This window comes from Lactuca serriola, chromosome 6 (genome assembly GCF_051521515.1).
Source record: "Lactuca serriola cultivar US96UC23 chromosome 6, Lser_US96UC23_V15, whole genome shotgun sequence".
NCBI classification, from domain to species: domain Eukaryota; kingdom Viridiplantae; phylum Streptophyta; class Magnoliopsida; order Asterales; family Asteraceae; genus Lactuca; species Lactuca serriola.
In genome coordinates, this window is record NC_136413.1 from 144,785,655 (window position 1) to 144,805,119 (window position 19,465).

Consider the following 19,465-nt stretch of genomic DNA (forward strand, 5'->3'; position numbering starts at 1 on the left):
TAATAAGATTAAATAAATATCAAACCTAAAGAATAATCATATATAAATTAAATTTTAATATTAAAATAATATATTTACTTCTACTTATAAAGTTATGTTTTAACTTTTAACATATTATACTTAATAATTAGTTTTAATATATTGTTGGATGTAAATGATTATCATTTTAAAGATATAATTTTGGAATAATTTGTATAAAATATTTAAATTATTAATTTAAATATAACATTACAAAGTCAACTTAAATATAAATTTATGTTTATCTTAAACAACCCAAAAAATATTTTGTAAATAGTTAAAATTGATAAATTGTAGTGTCTTTCTAATAATGATTATAAGTTGGTTAATAAAGTTAAATAAATATCAATTCTAAAGTATAATCATAAATAAACTAAATTCCAGTTTTAAAATAATATATTTACTTCAACTTATAAAGTTATGTCTTTAACTTTTAACATATTATATTTACTTTATTAGATTTAAAATGTTGTTGTATGTAAACAATTATCAGTTTAAAGCTACAACTTTTGAAAATTTTAGACAAAATACTTAAATTGTTAATTTAAATATAACATTTCATTGTTAACTTAAATATAATTTTCAGTTCCACTTAAAAAAATCAAAGAATATTTTGTAGATAGTTAAAAGTGATAAATTGTAGTGATAAATGTAAAAACTAAATTGTAATGTCAATTTAACTAAAATATTTGCTAAAGATATTTTTATAATCATTAAAATTTTTCAAATAAGTAGCTTAAAATAAGTTACAATAACAATAGTTGAAAATAATTATATATAAATGATTATATTGTTACCTTTAAAATAAAAAAACAATGTTTGATGTTTTAAATAATTATAATGATAGAAATTAAAACATTAAGCAAATAAGTTTTAAAAACTTTATTAACAATAACAATAACTATAAATAACATTAAACCATATATTATATTTAATTTTATAAATGTGTAAATTGCAAGTAGAAATCATTCAAACGATTGAGATAATTTAGTTATAATAGATTTATATATTATCATATAATTTAAAATAATCAATTTATTATATCAATTTAGTATACGAATTATGATATATCAAATTTAACAACAACATTGTTGTTATATTTTAAAAAACATATATTTGTAAAGACTTCAACTATATATGTGTTTCTGCGTAACACGCGGGTATTCGTCTAGTATATCTAATAATCTAACGTCGTGCATTTGCTTGTAGCATAGACGAGATTAGTCGACTCTCAAGATCATCTCAAACCCTTCTATATAAGGTTCAAACTTTACACATATAAAATATTATTAATATTGTTTCACAATTGACGTTCGGTTAAGACGGATTGATATGGAATGCTTAGAATGTATGGTTTTATCATTTTTAAGACATCTTTAATTTTATTATATTATATATATAAATAATATATTTTATCAAAAACACTACACTTTAACCACTTATGTAAAAAACCAACTACTTAATATTTTTTAGAAAAATCACTAGTATAGTGATATTTCAAAAAGTTTTTAGAAATATCATTCATATTTTTTTTTCGTAAAACATCATTTTTAAGAATTTTTTTTTATCAAAATACAAAGTAATTTCTTATCATGGAACCGAGTTTGTTAACAACAAGGCTGGAATGGATATGTTTTTAACTAAAATCAAAATCGAACCGAAAATTTCATTTTCTAGCTTTTGAAATATCAAAACATTGATTGTTTAAACTTTAGAATTTTTTTTGCTCGATTTTCATATATAAGAAATCGTTTTTTCTTAAAGGCAAATATAAAACAGTTGGTATTCTCAAAATGGTTTTATTTTTCGGTTTCAAAATTTTTATTTTATTTTCGCTTTTTTTATAGTTTTAGTTTTTTAAACATCTATGTTAACTAACAACTTCATATTTTTTTTTCAATTACAAAAATCCGACATACCTACAAAATCGAATCGCAGTGATTTGAAATTATATAAAAATATCTTAAAAAGGATAATTTCTATATAGCTCGAAAAATATCTTTAAAATTTGGTTTTAGTCAAAAATCAAACTAATATCATCCTAGTGCTTAACAAACTTGGTTCTATGATCAAAATTTGTGTTGTGTTTTGATAAATGATATTTTTCTTAAGTAAATATTTTTTTGAAAAGTTATTTTTAATGTTAATAGGTTTTCTAACAAACTTTTATAAATATATATATATATATATATATATATATATATATATATATATATATATATATATATATATATATATATATATATTGTTTTGTTTTTTTAAACTCTACCTGATTTTACTAACTTAACATACAAAAGCTTTTAGCCTAAAGTGAAAACTTGCATGAATTTCTTTACAAGTATTCCCAACCAATGTTTATTAATTCTTTTTTCGAGCTCGAGAGTGTGAAAATATATGATATCAAGTTTACAATGTAATAAATCCAAATATGGATGCAACATTTTTTTTGGTACTAGTATAATACATAAAATAATTATGGATTTTACAAATTAAATAAATACAAGAGGATTAAGAGTGATGTGAAATACTTCGTCCCTATCACTGCCTTGCACCGCCTGACCCAAAGACAACTTGAAGTCACTCTAACTTTGGTGCAGAGATCAAAACACACAACAGACGAAGTCAAGTTCGAGATCACTCGAAAAATCCAATGGTTGGGAGAAGTTAGAAAATTATGGTGGTTGCTGATAAAGTTTTTGAAGCTTAACAAGTGAGAAGGTTAAAGAGGTCACGTAGGGGGAAATTGTTGAAGCAAGAAGTGACCCTCTTGAACCTCCATCCGTAGTTCCCTCTCTACCGCAATGCAGCTACTGATACCGCAACGTGAAGCAGAGATGTCATCCACAACCTTCTTTCAAAACAAAGACTTTGTATTTTTTATCTTATGTATTTACTATGTTTTGTCTAGTGTACTTTGCATGGACACTTCTTTTAATCTTTGTTCATTCTACTGTATTGTTCATGAAACTCTATAAATAGAGCTTATTTCTGTTGTTTTTGGAGTTGTCAACACATTCGCATAGTAATCTAGTCCTTGTTAAGCAGGAAAATGGAAGGCAGTTACGTTTATCTCTAAATGCACCTAAAACACAAACGAACATAAATGAACAAAAGATAAATAAACATAATTTAAACATATGTGAACATAAATGAACATATGATATAGTAATGTAATCAAATAAAATTAAACATATATGAACATAAAATGAACTTATATGGATGAACATAAACAAACGTAAACAAACAACATAAATGAACGTTCACGAACATAATTGAACGAACAAGACCATTGTTCATGTTTGTTCGTTTAACTAAACGAACAAAAAATTGTGTTCATATTCGTTCATTTATTAAATAAACGAACATAAACGAACTTTCCGCCGAACGGTTCACGGACAATTCGTTGAATGTTCAGTTCGTTTACAACCCTAGTTATTGTGATTATCATAGTTTTAGTTCTATTTGTTTATTTAAGAGTAAAATACATATGATGCATGCAATTCGTCTGAATTTTGTGGTTTATGAAAGCGGTGAAGTTGAGAAAGTTTTCAGTATGTAATTCATCTTCAATGGTGATGGAAAAGTGAAAAATAAAGAATTTGACTTTATTTATATCAGGGTGGGTGTTACACTAAAAAGAATAAGAAAAATATGTCAATACCAAATAATCTAAAATGACATCTTGTTTTAAATTATAGAAAAATATCACATAAACCAAAAAACTATAAACGTTTTTGGTTATGATATATCAGGGTGGGTGCCACATTAAAAAGAATAAGAAAAATATGTCAATCCCTTGTGAATCCTTCTGCTTCTGCTTTTTCTTCTTCACATATTGCTACACAAATCTTCACAGATTGCTGATAACTACGTACTATGAAGATAAACACTTCTACTTTGAGTGTTTTTACAGCTTTAGAGATTTCTTCTACAAATCTTGAGCCATTGGTTTCCAAGGTAAAACAATTAGGGGTGAGCATTTGGACCGGACCGGCTCTTGGACCGAACCGGTTATGGAGAATTTTGTGGACCATGGACCGGACCAGATGAGTCGTGTCCGTGTCCGTGTCCGTGTCCGGGTCCAGGTCCGGGTTTTCCGGTTTTTGGACCCGTTTGGACCGGTACAACTTTAATTGCATAGAGTATAATAAGTAATCTACATTGATGTATAATATTATAACTTGCAAAATTAATATGTTTCCGTTTCATGCCTAACTAATCTACATTGATGTATAATATTATAACTTGTAATTTGCAAAAATTAATTTTCCAAATAAAAGCAACTAACATATAAATCAAGTTCACCAACAAAAGTTAAACAATTTTAAGACAAACATACAAAAGTATTACGTAACAACAAAAATCATAGTTTAAACTTTAAAATCAATCAAACTAACAAATTTCATAAACTCATAATCTAATCTTCCATTGGCCTCTTCCTCATATCATTGTCATCCATATGTAACATATTTAAAGCTTGTGCAATCTCTACATAAACACAAATGAAAATGTTGTTAGTATTTAATAAAAAGTAATAATTGTATAAAAAAAGAATAAAGATTGTAATTGTTTTACCCAAAGCTATATCATCATCGTTCAAGATGTCACCAACGTTGTCAACTATCGGATTTGTAAACTTTATCACTCAATCTTGGGTGTATAACAAAGCTTCAACTATCAATGTCGATAAACTAGTTTGATACTCACTTACAACTCTACCACAAGTGCTAAACGCGGACTCAGAATTATAGTATAAAATAATACTAAAAAGCTGAAATATTTCAGCTTTGATAGCTCTACTTTGAAGGATTGTAACTCAATGAATATAATATCAAAATAAACAAAATTATAGTCTAAATTCATCTACAAATTGTAAACTAAATTTTGGAAAAAACCGTAGATCAATCCGACTTAAAACGAATGAGTTATGGGTGTTTAAAAAACGTCACAGATTATAAAATCTTGCTAAAAAGCTGAATTTTTTCAACTTTGATAGCTCTACTTTAAAGGATTGTAGCTCAGTGAATATAATACCAAAATAAACAAAATTATAGTCTAAACTCATCTACAAACTATAAACTAAATGTTGGAAAAAATCGGAGGTCAATCTGACTTAAAACGAATGAGTTATGGGTCTTTAAAAAACGTCACAACTTACAAAATGTTGCTGAAAAGCTGAATTTTTTCAGCTTTGATAGCTCTACTTTGAAGGATTGTAACACAGTGAATATAGTACCAAAATAAACAAAATTATAGTCTAAATTCATCTACAAACTGTAAACTAAATGTTGGAAAAAACCGCAGGTCAATCCGACTAAAAACGAATGAGTTACGTGCATTTAAAAAACATCACAAAAATCTTAATCATGTCCAACCGGTTCTAAACCCGGTAAAAACCGGACTGGACCGGGAAAAAAACCGGACCGGACCGGCAATAAATCTTAGAACCGAGAACCGGCCCGGGGGTCCAAAAAAACGGTCCGGTCCGGTCCACCGGTCCAAATGCTCACCCCTAAAAACAATAGTCACAATTCTATGTTTTTTTTGTTTGATGTGTTATAGTCTAATAAAGATTATATTTTTATTGCATGAATTTATTGAAAGAAGTTGAAGTGCTGAAGGGATCTCATTTGAAGTAGACCACAGAAATCAATCTGCTAGAACAAGCACTTGGACATAACTACTATAAGATGAAAATAGAAAACACAAGTGGGAGTGTTACTCAATCAACTGGTGTTGACAATAATGTAGAATACATCCCCTAAAAACACAACAAAACTCCCTCTCTCCCATTCTCACTCAATCTGTGTATGTGTGTTTGTGGCAGGGCACAAATTTGTCTGTGTGTTTTGTATGTTGTTGTGTATGTGTGATCTGAGTGGTTATGTATTTGTTTGTGGTTGTTTCTATGATTGGTCAAAAACACAACAAAACTCCATCTCTCCCATTCTCTCTCAATCTGTGTATGTGTGTTTGTGGCAGGGCACAAATTTGTCTGTGTGTTTTGTATGTTGTTGTGTATGTGTGATCTGAGTGGTTATGTATTTGTTTGTGGTTGTTTCTATGATTGGTCAAAAAATGTAAGTGTGTTGCTAAATTAGGTAAAATATAAAGTACATTACCCAAAATGGTGTGAGTGTTTGTATGTGTATGTGTGTGTTTTTTTGTATTCATATGGCTATGTCTGTGGTGTTTTTAATGTTTATAACAGCAAATAAGAGGCCAACCACCTAAGCTTCTTGAACATTTCCAATTGAGAAATCCAACAAATAAACGCATGCATCATCAAGGAAACCTTTAAAGTTCACAACTGAAATAAACCCAAGGGCAAAATGGTCAAGTTGAATACCAAATGTGCTCAAGCCATCCGACTATGTTTGCCAAAACTTTTATAAATGACACAAATAACAAACAATTTTGTCAGAATTAACCATGAAATCTACAAACTAAGTCAGTGGCAAAATGGTGCATATTTCATATCATTTTTATTAGTGTTAAATGGATGAAATAACAATTTATTTCTATTGATTTGTGTATTGTAACATCTTATGCTCATTTTTATTTTTGTCTTATTTCAACATTTTATTTTGATGACAAGTAACAACTAACAAGAGTAGTCTTGTAATTTGTTTAAAAAAAAGACTTGAGGAATACACCTAAAAAACAACTATCAAGGCTACAAATAAACTTTCTTTTAAGTTTTTTTAGTATACATACAAGAGGATATTACATAAGTCAAATTTTGAGTTTTGTGTATCATATAAAGGTCTTAATGGATTAAGACCTTGAGTTAAGCTCTTAATAGGCATGTAAAGTCATAAATTTGGTAACTTTATGACTCTAAAGTGTATTTTGGCCATGGATCTGAAGTTGGGAGATAAGAGCTTAATTCATTAAGCTCTTGATGAGGTTTTTGGGCTTGCGAGGGTATGACGGGCGTACTTGGTCAACCATCTCGATGGTGGTCAAGTTGCGAGGCCTTGCATACGCGCTGCGTACCTCAGGAGTACGCCCCACGTACGCACCCTGGGTTGACTCAGTTGGGTTGATTCGGTTCGGTTGACTCAGTTAGCTTAGTGGGTTTGACCAGTTGACTTTGACCAAGTTTGACCTTGAGGGTATTGTGGGATTTTGATGGAATTGGTCAATTGATGAAATAGATGTCGGTTAGAGAGCTGAGATTTGGAGTCGAGACCTCATCAGCTTCTGTCCATTTTGCGAGATGAGTTTTCCTTACTGTACTTGCAGGTCGAAGGCATTAAGGCTGGCCCATTGGTTTGATAGTCGTCGATTTGTTGAGTAGGGGATATATATGCATGTTTATGCTAATTAATGATATGCTAGACTGGTAGATCTGTAGGACTACCTGTGACTCTGTTGCATAATTATATGTTTATGTTTATTTTCTGGTATATGTCGACATATTGTGTTGGATTGGGTTGAGGTTGTACTACTCTATGTAGTAGCCAACAAACCCTAGAGCATTCCAAATATGAGCCGATGGCTGGGTAGGGCATGCCAGACTCATACTAAGGGTTCATGATCATTCCAGATACGAGCTGTGGGTCGGGTAGGGCATGCCAGAATCGTATTGAGGGCTTGATGGTATTTAGTCCAAGGATTGATTTGGTCGGGGAACAAGCCAAACATAAGTTGTAAGCCTCGAGGGTAAGCCAGACTTATGATGCGGGCTCAGGGGTAATCCAAACTTTTAGCTGTGGACCCATTGCATGTTGTTATTGTATATTTATGTTATTTGGTTATGTGTTGGTATTTTGTGGGAACTCACTAAGACCATCTCCAACCTGCTCCCATGTTTCCCCCAAAAATAGAGTAATAAATGTGGTAAATAGTGTTTCATCTCCAACACTACTCTATTTTTTACCCCATTTTTTCCCCAAAAAAGTATATTTCTAGTATATTTCATTCTTCCAACTTACATAGATTGTCAAATACACCCCTTCTACTATTTTGGTTTTAAGAAATATATAATCTATAATTTTTTCATTACAATAATACTAAGATTATATTTATAACACACTTATAAACTTTTGTAAAATACGTTATCATTTTTTAAAATTTCAATATGTATTTAACTTTTTGTATGAATTTGATGAACAAAAAACAAACTTTATATTTATAATTAATTAATATAATTTAATATATAAAAAATATTATAAGTATTAAATATTACATTTAAATTATAATTAGTAGGTAAAAATAAACTAGAAATGTATAAATATATAAATAGAGGGACTAAAACCGACAACATAGTGTTCATCCCCATTTTGGGGGATATAAATAGTATTACACCAAATGAATAGTATAACACCATATTTCGTGTAGTACTATTCATATCCCCCAAAATGGGGGAATAAATGGGAGAGGGTTAGAGAAGAATGGGGAAAATGGGGGAAAAATAGAAAATGGAAGTGGGTTGGAGATGCTCTAAGCGTTGACTTATAGTTTTGGGTTATGTTTCGGGTACTTCAGATGACCGCAGGAAAGCGAAGACGTGACTGTACACATCCTTACGTTTTGGACCTATGATTTGGGAACTCTGATGTTGAAATGGTTTTGAAAACTATATTTGTAAACAATTTATGAAATTGATGGATTTTAAAAAAGTTTTAATTTATCAAGATTTTATGAGTGTTATAGGGGAGGCTCTCAAGGACTTAAGGTCCTTTAAATAGGGTCTAAACCCTGAAAATTAGGGTTTAAGCACTACGACCTTATGCCATGTGTAGAGACCAAGTACGCCCTACAAAGGGCATTAAAACTCGGCCTCTATTGTTCTTGTACATCCTGTATAGAGGGAAACTCTGCACCGTACGTATGATTAATTTTGCCAAAATGAAATATGGTAAGGTTCAAACTGAAAATACCCGAAAAAAGAGCGTTACATATTTATAAGCCAAAAACCACATGTAATCTCCTAATCAATCGAGTGGATTTTGCATTAGGGTTCCATTTGATCCGGTGGATCTTCAGATCTTCAGAACACGCATTTATGATTTTTCTAAGCGTTTCGGTCGAGTGGAAGCCATGATAAAGGCGCACTCGGTCGAGTAATTCTTTATTTGCAGTTGATTTTGAAAAGTTTTGACTTTTTCGTTTTTGTTCAATCTTCCCAAAATTTGCACCGTAACTTCTTGACATGATTCATTTTTCAAATACCCATACAAACACCAAAAAATGTGAAATAACACGATTTCACAAAACTATATAAAAATGTCTTAAAAATAACTAAATGCATGAGATATAACACTAAAATGCAATGCAAATGTACAAAGTGAATATGCTAAAAGATGCATGAAGTGCATCTGACAAATTTACCAAAGCTTAAAATCGTTTCTTATCCACAAGGAAGAAAAGAAATGAAACAAATTGCGAAGATAAAAACATAATTAAACATTAATGATAAAAATAAACTTTCAAGGATAATCTTGACATTAAGCAAAAACAAATTTTGATCCATATAACAAAGGTTTATTTTTAACAAGCGATAAGAATACATTCTTTAAATGCTAAGCATCAAAACAACCGCACTAGATGCATTTAGGAAACACAAGTACTCAAACCATATGTTTGTACTTAACAAACTTATCTCTTCCTCTAAAAAGACCGAACAAAATCACAAGTTGCGAACATTAACCTCAAAATAATAAATGATAGAATCATAATTTAAAAGAATGTATGATTTTGTATCAAAGATTGCTCTGATACCATGAGAGCGCAGGCAATTTCGCAATGAATCAGTTGATGCCTTAATTTCATTGATATATCCAACTATTTACAAAGTGGGCTACATAAAAAGGCTATACAACATACAAAGAGAGATGAGCCTATACTAAATACAATACATACATACGTACACACTAATAAAATGACCTCAGAACATAAACCTCTACATATTTCAACATAAAATCAATAAAACCCTCGTTCTTGCACAATGCATACATGTTTATGCTCTTCCACACGTGAAACATTAAAAGTAGTGTTTCTTGCAAAACTAGCTAGGGAAGCAAAAACCTTGTAAATTGTAATTTCCCATCCAAATGGAGCATAAGCTACATTTTCTTTGATAACCCAATTTTTCATTTTAGTATAATTGTTTAATATCTATTTTTAAATGTCGATTTTAAAACTACTTTTCTTTAGATAAAAAGGAACTAAAAAAATATTATTTTTATGTAAAATTCATCTTTTAAATTATATAAAACTTGTGATTTTTATTTCCACACGAATGGTGGTGATTTGAGAGGAGGGCCCTATCGAAGGAGACAACTGAACCCTCTAACCACCCAATTTGGTTCTCAACCACCCTTCTTTTTTTTAATGGAATCCACCCTTTAATTATTAAATGGATATGTTTACAATTATAAATAGTTTTAGCATAATTATAGCTAACTCGTACTATAGATAGCATCATATCAATACGATTAAAAGTATATATAATTTGTAATGATATCAAAATATTTTAAAACAAAATGATAACATTAATAAAGTTTTCTAATCAACTCATTAAAAGTTGAAATAAACAAAACAAAACTAATTACTAATTCATATATAAAATGTTTAGTTTCCAATCTCTATTTTTTATAAAGCGATCTTTATAATTTCGTGTTTAGAGGTTATATAAAATAAAACGCAAATTGTAAACAACAATCAGAGTGGCGCAGCGGAAGCGTGGTGGGCCCATAACCCACAGGTCCCAGGATCGAAACCTGGCTCTGATAAAGAGTAGCTTCCCATTAATTTTTTTTAATGATTCTTCACACAAAAATTCTACAAGAATAACAGCATACTTAATAAAAAATCCAACTTTTGTATTGATATTTTAATTTTGTAAATGTGAACATATTTTTGTGTAAAGGAACGACAATCACGTAGTTTTCACAAACATACTTATTTTCAGCGATTTTTTTTTCATGTGATGGTGTCCTTGTATAAATAAATAAATAAATAAATAGACTGCACATTTTTATTATAGATATACCAACAAACTTTTTTCACGTGGTGATGTTTTGTGTAATATCGTAAAGTTGTACAGCTTCTTTTTATAGACTTGTCGATTTTATTCACTTGAGAATTTTTTTTATATAAAATAAAAAAGAAAGATGGTGAAAATAAGAGTTGTTAATGTTTTGGAGCAAACAACAGTGTAACAATTTCGATTTAAGTTGTATTTTATTTATAACATGTTAATGTGTTATGTATCATGTATCATGTGTAATTGAACTTAACTAAATATAAAATGGATGGATAGTGATAGTTGATATTCAGGTAATAATAAAAATAAAAATTGTTATTTAAAATATTATATCTTTTAATCATATTTAATACGTTAAATATTTCAAATAATGAAAAAAGGACAAAAAGATAGTATACAAATGAACACGATTGATATTAAACTTATCTATTTTAATTATTATCCAAGTCACATGACTTGAAATTTTGCCATCTTCAATTAATACAATGCAACATTTCAATTAAACCTCTTCGCTTGTAATTATATGGTCTATAGGAGAAGTGACAATATATATATATATATATATATATATATATATATATATATATATATATATATATATATATATATATATATATATATATATATATATATATATATATATATGAGAGCTTTAGAAGTGTCTTTTAATTGTATATATTTTAGTTAATAAATAACTTAAAGACGTGAATACAGGTGTGTATATAACTATATGTATATTATAATCATTTCAAAGTAAATTAACTTAAAGCATGTAATAAGTTGTTTCTAAAATTTTATTCAATAAAAAATGAATTGAAAATACATACCATTCTTAAATTTTATTATTTTGAATGTCTTTATTGTTTTCTTAAATCGAAGGGAGGACAGTGAGCTCTAAACGACCTGTCCATTCTTCTCCAGGTTTCAGTGTAATTGACTTCTCAACCGCAGCACCATCAACACAAATCGTTTGTCGGTACTCTTCATCTCCCATATCTGTTATCGTTTTCGCTTTCTTCTCCCATGGGTTCCAAACCACTACCCATTGTTTCAATAAAATTATGTCATTAAATAATATTAGATATATGATAAATGTTATGTTTGACAGACTGGCTGAAAACTAATGAATAGTTGAAAAATTAATTGTTAGCTGATAGTTATAATTCATATGTAGTTCATCAAATATAACATAATGTTATATAAAAAGTATATGTACCAGCATCAGGAAGACCTTCCTTACGAATAAGAAAAGTCCGTTTCTTTCCATGATCAAAAACCCCGATTATATGAGGAGAGCCAATGTAGACACGATCCACCTGTATGATGATAGTTAGTAAGATATCATTTTAACAAATATTGTAACATCTACATACATATCCTTTAACCTTAATTATAATACATAAACCTTAATTATAACTTTTGTTACTTAATGTCCAACCGATACACTTATAATTAATTTTTATTCTGTTTAAAATTTCTAAGAAATATAAGAATATATTTCATTCTCTAAAACAAACTAGACCATTCAACTCAAATTACAAATTCTATGATTTGATATATAAATATGTCAATACTAGTTTTTATCCAGAGTGGATAAAAATTTCAATTTTGATGTACTTTGATTTTTTATGTGAAAGGAAAATCTGATTTTTAACTTTTATTAATTGTAATAAAAACCAAATGAACCTGTTTGTCAGTGATTGGTCGGCACGTGTCAAATCGTTGCTTTCATGTCTTTTACTTTTTCTTTTATTTTTTAGTTTTCTAATTTTTCCTTTTTGAACATCCAAAATACAGTATAAATTTTTGTGAAAGCTTTTCAAAATAATAATAATAATACACTATTTTTAGTTTTTAAAAAATTAGAGGATACGTTATTGGTAAAGTCAAGAGTTTTTGACAAGGTAACATTATTCTATTCATTTATCTACTACATATATGATTAGTATTGTGAGACACTGAAAACTATATATAAAAGTTCATTTTTTTATATAAGTGTTTGTAATGCTTTAGTAATATAACTATGATGTGGCATTGAAAAAATTAAAAGACTTTGTGTTTTCATGGATTTTTTATCGATACATAAACAATTAGAGTTTAACCTCTGATTCAAAGGTGAGAGTGTCTCCTTGCTCCGTAAATCGTTCCTTATGATTTAAATTATCAAGATAATCAAGTGTCTCCAAGCCTTCTATCCTTACTTCACTGATATCAGAAACCGAAAAATACGTGTGATATGCAATTGAAAAACTAAATGCCTTGGAACCGATGTTCCTTATGCGCGATATTAACTTTAATGCCCCATCCGAAGTCAATAACACCCTTAGCCGAAATTCGAAACTAAAAACAAAGTATTAAAACATTAGTCTTTACTTAATTACTTATAAAAGTTTAAAATAGTTGGAAATGAGCAACAAAATGTCACCTATGTGGCCAAATTTTCATATCTTCTTCTGATGGTTTGAGCAATAAGTCGATAAAAGAGTTGCCATTACAGTTGTTGTGATGGAGCACTGGAGGATTGTTGTCGATTTCCCATATCTTGTTTCGTGCAAAACCATGTTGCTCGAGAGACCCTCGATTTCCAAACTTCAAACGTATATTAGTCATGAAATTAATGTCTTTTACACGAACATTTATAGGAATATGTATAAAAATAAAATAAAATAATATCAATATGGTTTTAGGCTTTTAGCAAATGTTTATATTTTGTGGAATGTTTATTCTAAAAACTTATAAAACATCTACAATATATTGAATTCTAATATATTGAATTCTATAACATTTGATAGAGGAAATATCATCATTTCATTTTTTCAACAACTTTTCAATCTAATTCTACATTGCATAACTTTACAAAATTGGATAAAACATATTTTAAAAAATACTAAAAAAAAGTTTGTTTTTCCTATTTAACTCTGTTTTTCTCTATTTATACTTACGTAATGAAAAATAAAGTTAACAAAATAATTAAAAAGATCATACAGAAAAAATATAATATAAAAATTAATAAATATATAAATAGAAACCATAAAATACCTGCGGAAAGCATATGGGAATTCCACCTCTCACCGCTGCAGGTGGCTTGCAGTTTGCCTAATACCGTAATAGATTTAAAAGATATTATATAGTTTAAAATACCATATAAATATTAATAATAAAAAAAAAATCAATATTGACTAATTTCATAGAGGACTATAAAATATTACATATTTTCGATTGTCACCTTACTACTTCTAAACAACAGTTCTTCACCACGTTCGTTTTTCCAAGAAAGAACTTGACCTCCATGCAAACTCACCTAAATAACCAACAACCATAACAAATTTATAACTTTTTTGGCAATTAAAATACTTTTTAATAGAAAAAAATAACATAAAAAAGTAACCTGTACGGAAAACCCTATGGGGTTCTGGAGTGTAACAAGATCAATACCATTTTTGTCTTTTGTTATTTTAACCGGAGCGTTTGTATCTTGATCTCCTTCTGACCAAAAACTGTTCATTTCAATTTCAAGTGTATATATAATATAGTATGTAAAATAATCAAGAAAGATATATAAAAAAAAAAAAATAGTTTTCTTCTGAAGAAGAAAGATTTTGAAGACATATATTCCGCCCAAATGAAAGCATAAATAGAAATTAAAAAAAGATGGATTTGTGAATGTGAACTTTTGCTTTAATGTTGATGTCTTTCTTTCTTGTGACTTAGAAGCTCATTTCTTGTGAAATTTTACCAACATTCCAACCACCCAACTCATATTATCGTTTCTATTTTCTAACTCGCTTTAAAAACATAAATATCGGAATTAATGTTTTTATGTATTTAATTCATAAATCCATTCTAATTAATACTTCTACAAACAAAAAAGAAAAAAAAAACCCATGAAACTTGTCTCAAATTACTCAATTTAATATAATATAACATAATGTTCGTTTACATAAATTCCGGATTTTGAATCTCAAATATAACATAATTGAAGTCGATACAATAATGAGTAGGAATTCTCAAGAAGCAGCACATATAGCCCCTGAAAAATAGATTTAAAAAAATGTTAGGGAGAATAAAGAAACAAGAAAAAAAAAAGGAATGACTTAAATTTTTTTTTTTTAGCAAAAATTAAGTTAAAATGAAAATATGAAATGAAAGACCTGAAGACCAAGATGAGCAACAAAATTTGCCTTCATCAACATGCTTCACATCAAGTCCGATGAACCATGACCCAGCGCTGACGTCATCATGAGCATATGTACGAAGTATTGATCTAATAATAATAATAATAATAATACATAATAAGGATAAATTTATTGAATTAATTGTATTTAAATCAAACAAAAGTATATGTTAAAAAAAGAAGTGCTAACTTGTTGATTGAGATGAATTGAACCAAGGCTTGTGATATTGCAAATATTTCCCCAGAAGCATGTCGGAAATATCTGTATGCATAAATAAACTTTAATTTAACATTAATATTTTTTTAATCTAAAAATTAATAATGTTTTCTATTAAAAAGTTGCGTTAGATTGAATTATAGAAAAGTATAGATAATATTTAATATTTATGGGAGCTTACGATTTTCCATCTCCAAATTTCCACCACTCTGGTTCATACCATCTGTCGCTTCTGAAAATTATCAAAGGCAATAAAAATAATAAAATTAATTTCTAAACAAAATTCATAATTTTAAAAACAATACCAAAAAAAAAAAAAATTAAAAAAATTAAAAACTAAACCCACGGTTTGGAGAAAACACCACCGGATTTCATACACCCAATATAGGCACGAGGCTTGTTTACATGACTTGCAAGAATAGCACCAAGGGCATCTACGTAATAAATGAAAAATCCATTCTATAAACATAAATAAATAAATAAAAAGAGAAATATTAAATTACACTAGTTTTTTTTTTTTTTTTTTTAAATATGTACCAATATTTAAATAAATGTCATCATTGACTTTCACATAAAACTCTGCATCCCAATGTTGTAATGCATCAACAAAGAACAACTTAGTTTTTTTTGGCTGTTCTTCGGGTGTCTCCACATGATCATTCTGTTATTACAAAAATTATACTTTTTTTGTTATTTGTAGAAAAACAAAATTGAAAAGATTAAAAAAAAAAAAAAAAAAGTTTAATGAAGATATTTGAACACACAAGAATAAGGAAGTCATTCGTCTTTTTGTTCTCATTGCTAATATCCTTATCTGAATTATCTCCATGATTCGAGCTGCAAATTTGCAATACACAGGTCAAAATGTCAAATTACATACAACTATATATATATATATATATATATATATATATATATATATATATATATATATATATATATATATATATATATATATATATATATTTTAAATTGGTGTTGATTTGTAAAAGAAATAAATACCTTCTGCCTATAACAAATCGAATAATTATACCCTTTTCGTGTTCCAGTTTTTTAAGAGTTGTTCCTACATATGAAAAGTTTCAATGTAATCATTTGTTGTGATATACCTCACAAAGTAGTTATATTCATGTCATTTCCTTTTTTTTTTTTTTTTTTGCATTAAAATATTAAATGAAATGATATTTTAGAAGAAAGGAGGAAGAGTTAGGATGAAACTCACAAAAGGAAAGGGAATTCTACCAGTAGGCATCCATGCCTTACGGATTGCATCTCTGTTGTGTCTTCTCCCAAATCCTGTAAGAATTCCTACAACAGCTAAAAGCTTCTTCTTCTTCTTTTCATTTGTGTCTTTAGTTTCTATCAGATGCTTTGAAACATATCCTTCTTTCTTAGCTTTGTTTAGCTCCATTTGAAGCACAGATAACTTCTTTTGTTGTTCCCTATGAATAAAAACCAAACCAGATTTTAGTTCGCTGGAATTTTTCTCTGTAAATGATGAAAGATTTGAAAATGCTAGAAATACTAACCTGCAGTCTATGATTCTTAATGTGTCATCAACAGATATGGCAGACTCTCCCTGCAGACAAAAGATGAAGTCTAAGATGTCAGAAGAAATTAGGAAATCAACAACAAGAAGCGTTATGTAGTCTGATAAAATGTTCAGACTCGATGAATTCAACAGAATTTTAAACCTACAATTGCTGTGAAAACAATGAATTTTTGCCAAAATCTTGTGTTTCAATATGATTAGAACAGCTTGGAGCCCTTATTACAGGGATAACATTCTTAAAATGACTCTAACCGATACTTAGAATCTTACGCTTCGAAATCCGAAAGTTTATCTGTAAAATCGTAGTTATAAAACTGTTGATTAAGGAAGTATCACCTGACCAGTTCTCCTATCAAGCTCTTTAACTAGATAAACCCTAGATTCTGCCTCCTGCCACAATCTAGAAACATAAAAAGAAGATTACTCAAACAAGCTCGCAAACAAATTAAAGCTAAATCAATCTGAACAGTACGCATATATATATATATATATATATATATATATATATATATATATATATATATATATATAGAGAGAGAGAGAGAGAGAGAGAGAGAGGGAGGGAGGGAGAGAGCTGAGTTACCGGCAGGCGACGAAGAAGGCAGCCATGGTGGCAAACATCGATAAAATGAGAGATGAAATTCGCCATTGAAACAACGAACGAGAAGAAGATAGCCGGTTGTTGGATCCCCGGCTACGCATTTCTTCTTCGACGAAAACGCTAAATCTGATTATGATTCGTCAGTAACGATGGTCGGGGATTTCTATGGTGAGGATCTGTGTAAGATCGGAATCCGAATTCACAGATAAGACTATAATGAATTGATGTATCGATCGTTATGCGTTTCTTTGTCGATTTGGTAGAATCAGGTGAAATACAGAGAACAGTTGGTGCGGGAAAGTGACAGAGGGACAAGAAGAGATTGGTGTCCCAAAGGGCTTGCCTTTCATATAACATAAATTTGTTAATTACTATACTAGGTTAATTATATACTTAGGTGTTTGATTTAGAAAAAAAAATTGAAATAATAAGTATTTTTTTAAATAAAATTTTGAATGAAAGAAGAAAGAAAATAATTATCATAATTAGCATTTATTATATTTAAATATTTAACATATATAAATATAATTATTATGTGTCTTTTTCATTTTAAAAATTAAAAAAAAGAACATAAATTAACATATAGATATTATTTATTTCAAAAATACCATAAAATGATAAATGTTATAACTCATGAGAGATTGACACGATCTTTTATTTATAATGAGATATTGACATGTGACAAAAATGATATTTTATTTATTAGGATAGATAAATGGTTTCTAAATATAATATATCAATCATTACAAAAAAAGTAAATTACACTAATAGTCCCTGTTGTTTAGAGTAATTTATATGTTTGGTCTTTAACTTAGTTTTTAGCTCTGACCACCCTTATAGTTTGATTATGTTAGGCGCTTAGTCCCTACTAGGTTAAGACTATATTGCCCTTCTTTATTTTCTTTTTTAGTTTCTATTATATTTCTTAATCATTAATCTACTAAAATAATTATTATATAAAAGTATCATCTGTAACATCCGGAATCTAGAAGGTCTATTATGGAAATAAAACATCATTTCTAAAGGCCGACTCGTCGAGTTTAGGGGAAGAAACTCGATATGTTGGAAGTGTTGGTCGCGCGTGTTCTTGAAGACCAACTCGATGAGTTGGACGTGGTTTGGGAAAACCCAAATTTCAGGGTTAAACACCTTATTTAAACAACGCAAACCCCATATGTTGGCCTCATTTCCAGCCACCATTGTCCTAAACCCTAACCTCGAAACCCTAAGGCTTTTTTGAGTGTTGTAAGCCATTTTGAGTGCTTTGTGGTGTGTTTGGAGCCATTGGAAGGAAGGGAAGCTTGGTGAGAGATGGTGATACAAGAAGGAGTTGCTAGATCTCGAATCCTTGCTTCATTTTCGACACTTTTCTGTTAAAAACTCTCAACCTTGCTTTGTGAATTCATAGATCTCCTTCTTAGGGTTCTTTTGCATGTTTTGGTCCAAATGGAGTGGTTGTTGGGAGTTGGACGTCCCATTTGGACAAACCCTTTCAAATCTAGGTTCCTAGGGAGCTCTTTTGGCATAAAGGTGCCAACTTTATGGTCTTAAGGGATCCATGCATCCATTAAGCCTTTCTTCTAGCTTATTTTGAGCTTTTGAGCTTCTTTTAGCCTTGCATAAGAATAACGTTGGAGACTTTACTCATCAATACAACCTTAAGGGACCAGATCTACAATTTGAAGCCTTGATGATTTAGTGGTTTAATAGATTAAGTGGATTTGCTTACTGAAGAGCTCGACAAGTTCATAGGAGAACTCAACGAGTTGGTTTGGGGTGTCCCGGTTCTAATGAAAAGGAGGGGGAAAACTCGACGAGTTTACGGGAAATCGAAGAGTTGGATTGATTCTTCGCGAGTCTGCGGTTTGATGAGAACTCGCGAGTTGAAGGACCAACTCGGTGAGTTG

The 19,465-nt window shown here is 29.4% G+C and overlaps 2 protein-coding genes across 2 annotated transcripts; both read right to left on the bottom strand.

The window, feature by feature from the left end:
- Positions 1–11,787: 11,787 nt before the first annotated feature.
- LOC145057022 (putative glucose-6-phosphate 1-epimerase) lies at positions 11,788–14,621 on the bottom strand. The gene is made up of 7 exons (XM_079004773.1): positions 14,403–14,621; positions 14,241–14,315; positions 14,054–14,110; positions 13,440–13,603; positions 13,117–13,354; positions 12,231–12,330; positions 11,788–12,052 (listed from the first exon to the last, which is right to left on the bottom strand). The coding sequence occupies exons 1-7, from the start codon at positions 14,517–14,519 to the stop codon at positions 11,883–11,885; spliced, it is 921 nt and encodes a 306-aa protein (XP_078860899.1). The 5' UTR covers positions 14,520–14,621; the 3' UTR covers positions 11,788–11,882.
- Positions 14,622–14,905: 284 nt separating this feature from the next.
- On the bottom strand, positions 14,906–17,897 carry LOC145057021 (hydroxyproline O-galactosyltransferase HPGT1-like). Its single transcript, XM_079004771.1, has 12 exons — positions 17,541–17,897; positions 17,294–17,357; positions 16,935–16,984; positions 16,648–16,847; positions 16,408–16,471; positions 16,170–16,242; positions 15,943–16,066; positions 15,752–15,839; positions 15,587–15,637; positions 15,379–15,450; positions 15,166–15,278; positions 14,906–15,044 (listed from the first exon to the last, which is right to left on the bottom strand). Exons 1-12 carry the CDS (start codon positions 17,657–17,659, stop codon positions 15,022–15,024), a joined length of 1,041 nt encoding a protein of 346 aa, XP_078860897.1. The 5' UTR covers positions 17,660–17,897; the 3' UTR covers positions 14,906–15,021.
- Between the last annotated feature and the right edge of the window lie 1,568 nt (positions 17,898–19,465).

Coding starts and splice junctions, on each gene's coding strand:
- LOC145057022 (XM_079004773.1), bottom strand. CDS start 14,519: ATGAACAGTTTTTGGTCAGAAGGAGATCAAGATACAAACGCTCCGGTT. Junction 14,111..14,240: donor TGTTGTTTAGAAGTAGTAAG/GTGACAATCGAA, acceptor TTACGGTATTAG/GCAAACTGCAAGCCACCTGC. Junction 12,331..13,116: donor CTCTCACCTTTGAATCAGAG/GTTAAACTCTAA, acceptor ATCATCATACAG/GTGGATCGTGTCTACATTGG.
- LOC145057021 (XM_079004771.1), bottom strand. CDS start 17,659: ATGCGTAGCCGGGGATCCAACAACCGGCTATCTTCTTCTCGTTCGTTG. Junction 15,638..15,751: donor GGTGGTGTTTTCTCCAAACC/GTGGGTTTAGTT, acceptor GATAATTTTCAG/AAGCGACAGATGGTATGAAC. Junction 15,279..15,378: donor CAATTCATCTCAATCAACAA/GTTAGCACTTCT, acceptor TATTATTATTAG/ATCAATACTTCGTACATATG.